The sequence below is a fragment of the Diadema antillarum genome, unplaced genomic scaffold (assembly GCF_040938485.1).
Source record: "Diadema antillarum isolate AM-2024a unplaced genomic scaffold, OU_Dant_1.0 scf00000001, whole genome shotgun sequence".
Classification (NCBI taxonomy): domain Eukaryota; kingdom Metazoa; phylum Echinodermata; class Echinoidea; order Diadematoida; family Diadematidae; genus Diadema; species Diadema antillarum.
Window position 1 is genome coordinate 2,323,256 of NW_027270890.1, and position 11,088 is coordinate 2,334,343.

Genomic DNA, 11,088 nt, shown 5'->3' on the forward strand with positions numbered 1-11,088 from the left:
ATCGTTCCGTTTTAATGATGGTGGGTGGGGGAGGGACTTGGAGTTGGGATATCTGTGCGAGGGTATGTGGGGGGGGGGGAGAGATTTTACATTTTCAGACCTGAAACTCAGCGATCTGGTGCACACTTTTGGTGAAATTTGGGATTTTTTTCCAATCAAAAAACAAGAAAGCAAAAGAAATATTCATAGATAATTGAATGACTAAATCGTGATATTTCAGCTCTTGCTCTGCCTGTGCGACATCACTGTGAAGGCGTACTAAATAGTGGTGCCTATCACCGGCGTAGACAGGATATGATCATTAGGAGGAGCGGTTAGATGCGAACGAGAGGAGCGAGCGAAGGAGGGGAGGGTGTGGGAGGGGGATGTTCCCCTCCCAAGGTGAGAACTTTTTGCATTTAGATGTTGTAAAGGTGTAATTTGATGCATGTTTTTGCTTGTTTTATCGACTTGAAATAGTCCCACGTGTTTACGGTAGCTACGACTACTACTACTACTTATTCGAGGGCATGTACTTGCTTCAGCCGTTGCCAACTCGGGTTCCATAAACAAAGTTACGCCTCCAAACCTCTCTATCTAACATGACTGTCCGTAGGTCATTAATGCTATCAAGGCCTGCATCCTTCTTCAGGACACTGATTGAAGTGGCCTTACGTCTTCCTCGTTTTGCAGTTCCCTGTTTAGGTTCCCAGAGTACGAGGGAATTCGCAGATAGCTCAGGGTGTCGCGCACAGTGTCCCGCTAATCGCATCCTTCTCTCACGCACTTTGTCAGACACCTTTGGCAATGTACCATACAAGTCATTATTTCTAACGTAGTCACTCCATGGCACATTAAGGGCTATCCTGAGCATGCGTGTGTACACTCTGTCCAATCCTTTCTCTTGTCTGGCTGTAAGTGTCCACGTCTCTGCTCCATACAGTAATACAGACTCAACTGTTGTGACAAAAAGTCGCCGTTTTATGTCGTCGCTAAGCTGAGATTTCCACACTTTCCTCATACTGTGCAAAGCATTCCATGCGTGGCCACGTCTGATCCTGATGTCTTGTTCTGTCGAGGCAATCCAGGAGCCCAGATCCTTGAAGTCGTTCTTCACATCGAGTACTGCGCCGTCTAAGGTTGTGATAGTGGTATCGTCGATATTAAATGCCATCACCTTTGTCTTCTTTGCATTGAGCCGTAGACCAATCTTCTTGCACTCCTTTTCCACTGCAAATAGCAGCTCCCTTGCCTTTTCAGTCGTATCTGATATTAAGGCAATATCGTCAGCAAAATCAAGATCAGTGACCATTACGGGCGGAACACGACGGCTTTGACGGGGCACCAATGTAAATCCAAGCTCCTCCTCCTTGCCTTTGATGGCAAGCCTCAAAGCATAGTCAAGGGCTACGATAAACAGAAAGGGTGCCAATGTGTCTCCTTGAAGTACTCCAGCCAGTATTTCAAAATACTCTGTCTCTCCATCAGGCGAGCACACCTTTGCATGCGTCTTGGAGTAAATGATATCAATCGCACGAACTAGTTTCTCAGGAATGCCATAAGCGTTGAGAATCTCTAGGAGCTTCCCCCGATGGATGCTGTCAAAGGCCTTCTTGAAATCGATAAATGTGATCACTGCAGAGAGGCTCCTATCTCTCACTCCTTCAAGTATTCTTCTAAGTGCTAGGATCTGTCCTACAGTCGATCGTTCCTGTCGGAAGCCATTCTGGGAGTTCCTAAGCAGTGGGTCAATGTAGGGTCTGATACGGTTTCAAGATCATTCTGTTATATGTTTTGGAAACTACTGAGCTCAGACAAATCCCACGGTAGTTGTCAGTCTTGGAGAGATCCCCTGACTTTGGTACTGGGATGATGTTAAGTGTAGACCACTGTTCCGGCTTTTCCCCATCCTCATATGAGCGGTTGATAAATTCTAAGATAATATCATCCACAGGAACATATTTCAGAACTTCAGGGGCTACCCCATCCTCCCCACTGCTTTTGTTGTTCTTCATTTCTACTTTAGCCTTCGTGTACTCACTCATCGTAAACGGACCATCTGGTATGGGAAGGTCACTAAAAATAGGTGTTATTGGTTCATTACTTTCTAGAAGCTCAGGAGGGTTGCCCAAGAGGTTCTTGAAGTGTGAGTACCAGGTCGCAACTCTCTTTTCTACACTTTCACCTCGAATCCTGACAGACTGAGATGCCTTTCGTCCGAAGATGTCATTGATGAGCTTCCAGCTCTGTCCATATTTTCTATTTTCATGTGCTTGCTCTACTTCAGCTATTTGCCTACGCAATTTTTCCTGATCCAGAATTGCATGTGTTCTGTACAAGTTTTCCCTTGTCCTTGCATATTCTTCTCTGCTCTTGCCATCTTCACCCTTGTCTGCGATGAACGCCCTATATGCAGCTTTCGTCTTCTTCCTGGCAACAGCAACTTTAATTTTTAAGCTTTGCTCCTCCCTCCGAGCCTTTTTGATCTGCTTGAGACATGTTTCTGCTGCTTGTTGATTTGCATCAATAAAGCGTTGGTACGTTTCTGTGGCAGACTCATTCTCCTCCTGAAGTACATGAAATCTGTTTCTTATTTCCACTGCGTATTGCTCCTGTAATTGACGGTCGGTTGTTAGATCCTCCCAAGCATATTTCACTCTTTTCACTTTCTGCTTTTTCGGCGCCCTAAGACTAAGTCTTATTGTTGCAGTCACCACCCTGTGATCAGATCCGAGAGAGGAAAAGGACCCATAAGCTTCACTGTTAACGATGCTTTTACGCCACTTCTTACGTGTCAGAATATAATCTAACTGATGGGTGGTCTTGTTTGGTGACATCAATGTCCATAGTTTTCCCTTTCGTTTCTGAAAGAGCGTGTTTGTGGCCAATAACTGATATTCTTCCATCACATCAAGCAGTCGTCTGCCATTGTCATTCGTCTGGTCATTGCATGTGAACAGGACATTATCTGGACCGAGTCGTGCGTTGAGATTGCCAAGCACCACCAAGAAGTGATGGCGAGGAACAGCTTCAATTGCTTGACGAAGATTGTCATCGAAGTCAGTTTTGTCAGTGCTAGCTGCATATTCACATGGTGCATATGCAACAATTACAGTTAATGCAGGATTTCCCTGGAAGGTTGCTTTAATCAGCCTGTCTGAAATACGATCTACACCAATAAGAGCCCTTTGAGCTATCTTGCCGATAACAATACCAACTCCTCCTGTTGCCGCTTGCATTGTATTCCTCCATGCTGATGCCGTGTAGATTTCATACCCCTGACCAACTTTATAGCAGTTGATGTCATCTATCCTGTCTGTCTCATGCACCTGTCTGTGCTCCTGGATCCCACATATTTCTACACTCTGCTTCGTCATATTCCAGGCCAGTTCATCGGCTTTAATAATAATAATAATAATAATAGTGAGACTCTTATAAAGCGCACATTTCTACCTAAAAAAGATACTCAAGGCGCTATAGAACAGAGTACATTTTGTGTCACGTTACAACAGTATCACAGAAAATAATAAGACAATAAACCAACAAACAATAGTCCTTTATACGTACACATACTATACATACAGGTATACAATATCTTCAATTCAAATTAAAAATATATGTCTTGAGATTCTTTTTGAAACCTATCAATGGAAGATGCTTCTCTAAGAGATTTTGGTAGACCATTCCATAGTTTTGGGCCCATATATGAAAAAGCCCGATCCCCCCAATTATGCTTGATTCGAGGTACCTGTAATGTTAGCGAGTTTGATGAACGGAGATTACGTGGTGGTTGGTGAAGATGAAGAGTATTTTGAAGGTAGACAGGGGCAAATTTACGCAATGTACGGTAAACAAGAAGAAGAATCTTGAAGTTAATACGTTTTTCTACAGGAAGCCAGTGTAGGGAACGAAGTATTGGGGTAGTATGCACAGTTTTCTTCTTGAAAGTAAGTAATCTAGCGGCACAATTCTGAAGACGTTGCAGTTTACTGAGTTCTTTTTGTGGAAGGCTGCAAAACAGAGAATTGCAGAAATCTAGACGAGACGAAATAAGAGCATGCATCAGTTTTTCTGCTGCTGATCTAGTTAAATATCTCCGAATTGAGCCCAGGTTACGCAAATGAAATCTTACAGATTGGGATACATATGAAATGTGGTCTTTGAATGTCAGATTTGCATCATAAACAACACCAAGATTACGAACTTTGTTCGAAGGCTTGATATTACTATTGCCAATCCTAACAAAACATGTATCAGAATTCACTTTAGACAACATCTGTTTGGATCCTATTAGAACAAATTCTGACTTACTGTCATTAAATTTGAGACCATTTCTTTCCATCCATGCCTTAACATCATCAATACATAATTCCAATCTTTTTACAGCTTCAGTGAGTTCAGTCCTGGTTGGTGAAAAGGATACAAATATTTGTATATCATCTGCATAACAGTGATACTGAATGTCGTGTCTTTCAAAAATGTGTCTAATCCTTGAAAGATATAATCAAAATAGAAGTGGTCCACCTACAGACCCTTGCGGGACTCCGCAAGTAAGTGCAGCCGGATCAGAGTTACTGTCATTGATCTTAACATATTGTGAACGGCTGGCAAGGTAAGATTGAAACCACTCTAATGCAAGTCCTGTGACACCAACAGATCTGAGAGTCTGGGTGAGAATGGAATGGTCAACAGTATCAAAAGCTGCCGACATATCAAGTAAAACAACTGCAGTGATATTCCCAGCATCCATTTGTCTCAAACATTGATCAGTTAGGTCAGTAAGTAATGTCTCTACACTATGATCTGGGCGATACGCTGATTGGTAGATATCAAGAAAATCATTCTCCTGCAAGTAGTCTCGTAGGCGTGAAAAGGAAACACGTTCCATAACTTTGCTAACAAATGACAGGTTTGAAATTGGTCGATAATTGTTTAACATGTTCTTATCTAAATGAGGTCTTTTGAGGATTGGAAATATCATCGCTGTTTTCAATTCATTTGGCACAACACCTGCTACAAAACTGCCATTTATAATGCTCGTAATGGCAGGGGCAGTCACTGATACACATTTTTTTATCAGATCCGTACAAAAATTCACATGACTTATTTGGAGACTTCATAATCATATTCTTAACCTCAGTTACAGAGGTTGGATTTAGTGAGTCTAATTTTGAAGTAGTTGCAACTTCAGCTTCACTTTTAACCACACGGACACATGGTAAGGATGAGCGTATATTCGCTATCTTATCAACAAAAAACCGATTAAACTCGTTAGCCAACTCTTTGTCAGAATCATGCTCAGGTAGAGGGGATTTCTGTTTTCTGCCAAGAAGCTTATTTACAACCTGAAAGAGTTTCTTCGTGTCTTTACCACAGTCATTAACTTGTTTAGAGTGATATTCAGTTTTCGCTTTCCTGAGCAGTGAACGGACATACTGACGCTGTTTACAATACAACTGCCGATCAATCTCTAACGACTTCCTCCATTTTCTTTCTAATTGCCTTCGACGCAGTTTCGCACTTGTAATTTCTTCATTGTACCATTGAGTGTTTGGGCGAAGGTTAATACAGCGCTTCTGGATAGGGGCGTACTTGTCCAGAACCGCCGACAAAGTAGAGTTATAATTAACCCTGAGTCACCATCCGCGATCTTTGGCATCGTCAGAGTTTGGATGTTAAACGTGGCCATCTTGAGAGGCTGCTTACATCTTAACATTGCCACGGGTTTCTTACACCTATTAGTCGTACCCCTCCCTGAAGGGTTTAAGGGCACGCCATCATCATGTCCGCATTGCGAACGTGTTCGAACCCTCGCAGCATTAAATCTCCTGCGGACTCCCGCCGCTGGAAGTATAGGATTTGGTCGGGCATTTGCATTCATGGTTCTATTCATAGCTAAAAGTACGAGCGAGGGTCGCTACTCCTCTCGCCCAGAATAGTGATACAAAAGTAAGAAGAGAAAAATTCAACATTAGGTCCAGTCTGTACCGGTAAGCCATATGGGTTATACTCTATGCCTACCTCGTTGGTGATGGTTTAAGGCAACTGACAGTTGAGGAAAAAGGAACAAGAAAATGTCACGCGACAGTTACGAAGACACTCTCTGATTCTAAACAGGTCGAGATCCAGTAAAATGCAAGCATAACATCAGGTGACACAGATGTCCGGGGTTTTTATTTGTTTGTTTGTTTATTTTGCTGTTTCTAGTTTACCTTTCGAACTTGGTTGGATGTTGCTCCTAGCAGTTCTATATCGAATAATCTATATTATCCGCGAATATTTATACTGTTTAGAAAGTATTATGTTGTGCATAAAAGAGAAGGTATATAGGAAAAGAGAAGTAGAGTTTGACCTGTCTGGTTACGCCGTTCCCGTTAACACAGAGTATACCCCATGTTAACACCAGTGAAGTCTCGGCCTTTCCCGGGGGCAGGCGCATTTCCCCTATCTGACCTAGTATAGGATCAACACAAACCTAACAGACAGGGAACTCTGTGAATAAGGTAGAACGACAGGAAAGAAGAAGAAAGGACATAGTAGATGAGAGAAGGGAAATCTAGGGCGATTCAGTACCAGAGGACGAACAGCGTAAATCTCTGTGACGTCATAATCATAGGCAAAACTATAGGCGCCCTGCTAGCCAGCGCGTACTTGTAGTTGAGGAGATCTATAGTGACATCACAATTAGTTGCATTCCTTGCGTAGCATTATGCGCGCGTCTATTCAGCGTATTTTTGTTATACTTGTTATTGTGGCACGCTAAATTTGTAATACCTCTTCTACAAAATCGATCAGAAATGAGTCAAAAACCCGGAAAAAACTCAGAAACACTCAAATTACGTGCTACGTACCAGACATCATCGGCATCAGCGCAGTGAATGCAATCTAGCTGTATGAAAAAGTCCTTTCGATGAAATGCGTAAGTGCTGAAAGCACAGCATAAAGACGGAGCTCCAATCCAGCACGTCCGTCCTCTGGTACCCTCTTATAACCCTCTGAAGAATATCATACATCGGTAGCAGAATATTTTGATGTAGATTATTATTGATAAATTGCCCTAATTTGCCCTACATCGACGTAAATATATTTACGTCGATGTAGGGCAATTTGTCAATCAGTTGCAATGAAAACATCTCGACGGAAGAATTTCTTGAATTTGAATAATAAAGCAGTACCCGCTGCATGCTAGAAGGATTAGAACCAACACTTGGTGTCGGGCGAAAGCTCGGTGGTCTAGTGGAGCTGATGTCTGTCCGGTGATCAGGAGGTCGCAGGTTCGAGTCCTGCTCGAGTGTGTACGACCATGATTTTTTTTTTATCATGGCAACTACTAAAACACTGATCAATTCAGTGCTAATTTACGTCGCTGTAGGGCACTTTGTCAATCAGTTGCAATGTATGATATGTTCTTTTTTATTTTTTGAAACGCCATGAGCATCGAAAAAAAAGTGGACCTGCGCACTGCGCAAGTATAGCCACCATTATCATTGTTTTTATTATTATTATTATTATTATTATTATTATTATTATTATTATCATTATCATTATTATCACTAGTAAAGCAAGCATGCTTTTCACTATTGCATTCCTAGACTCAATGCAGAAATGGGGATTTCTGAGCGTTAGCCTTGGATGACCAGCACGGCCGCAAAGCAAGCAAGCAAACAAGCAAAGGGACGAGACAAAAACACAGATGGTTAATGTATTATCGGCACGAATGCGGCTCGGGAATACCGAAACATTAACAAGAAACGAATAATTTATCACTGTGATTGCTTGGACTTTGTTGATACCCGTTATTTTTCGCTGTTCACAGAATATGAGTTTTTCGACTGAAATAACAAACGATGTTAGAAAAAAGAAATGGGAGGGGTAATTTTCTTGTGGAAAATTAATCGGTGGAGAGGTGATTGTTTGGGGCTTCATTTTAGAAAAGGACAATTTTAAATGGAAATAATGTTCTGTGTTAGCTATAATCTATAGAAGTTACTGCAAAATGATGCAGCAGGGAAATACTGAAATGAGTGCTACGGTATAAACAGAAAATCGCATCGAAATTCTCCTAGCCACATCTGGAGGCAGTGATAAGCATTGTCAAAACAGATACAGTAATATATTCATTAATTGATGAAATAAATGTAATATATGTGGGCCTATAACTAGACATAATTATGGGATATTGCGGCTACTCCATGACCTTTCATCCCAGACAGAACTGCTTCTGAGTAGTTGACTTGGGCCGTGGGTTCGGGTGCCCGATGGGAAATAGTCCTGGTGAATTGGCCTGGAGGGTAAGAAGTTTGATATCCGAAGGTAGTTGCAGGCTATCAAGATTGGTGGGAGAGCCCTATATGGAGTAATCACCCGGGTGATGTTTATCTGGTGGGTAATTGCCCTGGGGAAATTTTCCTGGTGGTATTTATCGGGGGGGGGGGGGGGTAGTTTGAGTTGCCCTATATGGGGAATAGCACTGGAGGTAAGTTGTTCGGGGCCAGCCCTGGGATTGCCCTGGCGGGTATAATTGCACTCTGAAAGTTGAAGATTGCAGTGGTAATTCCCCAGAGTAGTATCAATTATCGGGTAGAAGTTGTTATACCAGGGGTAGCAATGCGGGTAGTAGTTACCCCGATTGTAGTGCAACCTTCGTCATTTGTCGGTGTGAGATAATGTTTTACGGAAACAGTATTTTTAGAAAAAAAAATAAATTACCAGTGTTTTTCTCACTCCATTTTTCAGGTTTCTGCATTGAGATTTCTGTGCTCTGAGTTGTTTATGATTTTTGTGTTGTTCTGTGATATTATTTTTGTGTCACTGTGCCAACTGTATTGTATGTGCTTTGTGAATCTCCTGGACCATTTTTGTGTTAAGTAATTCGAGGATTTGGCTGAAAATCGGCAAACTGGATTTGGGGTTTGATATCGTTTGTACGGGAGCCACACTACAGCCTTCATATTCAGGTATGTGTTTATGCGCTCATGCGAGCCTAGAGCTGTTAAGCGCGTAGAAGTCATACGCGTTTGTGTTCATGCGCTCAACTGTTGTACTTGAATGAGCTGTAGCTTTTTTAAATTTTTATGTACGTTTTGCACAATGCAGTGATAATGATCAGTATAATGGAACGAATGAGGTATATGTTTGTTGTGAGTCTAATACTGACTCTTTTGCCATGTATGTATTGTTGTACAGCCACATGCACTTTTAGTAGGTCTATACTACCAACTGTGAAGAATGATAAGAACATGTCTAGTACCGGTATCAGAGTAAAAGGCTACTCAAAAGCATGCATTTTGTATTATAAGAATGCAAGCTCTACTTTTCACATGTCACTGCTTACCAGTGGAGATGTTGAAATCAACCCAGGTCCGTCATTTAGTGTGTCAGCTACCAAAGATCATGCTGTTGATAACAATACAAGACGTGCTGAACCCTTACAATGTTTACTCCACTAAACCTTCTTGTAAGTGCCTTAGGATTAATGAAGTGACATGGCAACGAATAACAGCACTACAGATTAACAGAGTGAAAAAGACTCACAGAGGTAAAAGAGTAGTAAGACAAAATAGGGATCAAACTGTGAAGTTGTTACACGAAAGAAAATTTGTGAATTCTGATATTTCATGTATGAATTTGAAATTTGCTATGTTAAATGCCAGATCGCTGAAGAACAAAACCGCTGAATTTGTAGATTATATTCTTGATCATGAATTAGACATTGTTGCTATTTGTGAAACATGGCTTACGCCTAATGATGCTGCTCCGATTGGTCAATTGCCACCACATGGCTTCACATTTAAGCACATTCCCAGAGTTGGCAAACGAGGAGGAGGAATAGCTGTGTTGTTTAAAAGTCAATTAGATGTCAGAAATGTAGATTCCCCAAATGTTACAACATTTGAAATGATTCAGATGACTCTGAATTATATGCAGAAATCGTTGCATTTCATCAATGTATATCGTCCACCCAGTTCAGTACAGTTTCAGATTTTCTTGGATGAGTTTTCTAATGTGCTCGATAGACAGCTTCTCTGCTCGTCTGACTTGTTGATTGCAGGTGATTTCAATATACCTGTGGACTCATCAACTTCGAATTCAAAGTTGTTCTCTGAATTATTGTCAGCCTTTAATATGATTCAACATATTAATGAGCCAACTCATAATCGAGGCCATGTATTAGATCTGCTTATAACTCACAAAGGTAACACTGTACAACTTTGTAATACCGGTGTTGTGGAAGGTATATCAGATCATTCAGCAATAATGTGTGAATTGAACCTTCCTAAACGTTGAATCAAAAAAACATTTGTTGTGACACGGAATTTGAAATCTGTAAACCCCACAAGAGTTTGTTGCTGATACTCATGTTAAGTCTCTTTTATCAGCTGAATCTCAAGTTAATAATGTTGATGATGAAGTGAATTTGTATAACACCTTACTCACTGCCACCCTTGATAAGTTGGCACCTGAGAAACGAATCAAGGTCACAATACACCCCAATACGGAATGGTATACCCCAGAAATAGCTCAAGCAAAACTGCTTCGTAGACAGTTAGAAAGGAAGTCAAGGTCCACAAAACTGGAGATTCACAAGCAGATGTATCATGCGCAAAGGCGATGTGTAAATGCCTTGATTAAAGATGCTAAGTTACAATATCATTCAAAAAAGGTTACGGATTGTGGGAAAGATACAAAGAAGTTGTACAAAGTTGCTAATGCTTTACTTTACCGAAAACAGCAATCACCTTTGCCAGAACACCTCACTCATGGTGATCAAGTTGAGTTAGCCAATTGTTTTAATCAATATTTCATTGATAAAATTGTGGCAATCCAACGGAGTTTCCCAACTCGTTGTGAACAGCCAAATGACATTGTATGTGAAGTCAAGTCAGAATTGAGTGAGTTTCAGTATGTCACTGTTAATGAGATAGAAAAGCTTATTAAGAACTCACCTAACAAATCATGTGAACTTGATCCAATCCCAACAGATTTGGTTAAGAAGTGTGGCAGAGTTTTAGCACCCGTTATCACAAGAATCATAAATGCTAGCCTGAGATTAGGTGTAGTTCCACAGGTGTGTAAAAAAGCAGTTATTCATCCAACTTTGAAAAAAGC

The 11,088-nt window shown here is 41.1% G+C and overlaps 1 protein-coding gene across 1 annotated transcript; it reads right to left on the reverse strand.

Moving 5' to 3' along the window:
• Positions 1–520: 520 nt before the first annotated feature.
• On the reverse strand, positions 521–3,356 carry LOC139721419 (uncharacterized). Its single transcript, XM_071632770.1, has 2 exons — positions 1,837–3,356; positions 521–1,715 (listed from the first exon to the last, which is right to left on the reverse strand). The coding sequence occupies exons 1-2, from the start codon at positions 3,354–3,356 to the stop codon at positions 521–523; spliced, it is 2,715 nt and encodes a 904-aa protein (XP_071488871.1).
• Between the last annotated feature and the right edge of the window lie 7,732 nt (positions 3,357–11,088).

Excerpts from the sequence above, each read along its gene's own strand:
- LOC139721419 (XM_071632770.1), bottom strand. The coding sequence starts at position 3,356 with ATGACGAAGCAGAGTGTAGAAATATGTGGGATCCAGGAGCACAGACAG. Across the intron at positions 1,716-1,836 it reads AACATCATCCCAGTACCAAA|GAACTCCCAGAATGGCTTCC; the intron begins GTCAGGGGATCT and ends CCCACTGCTTAG.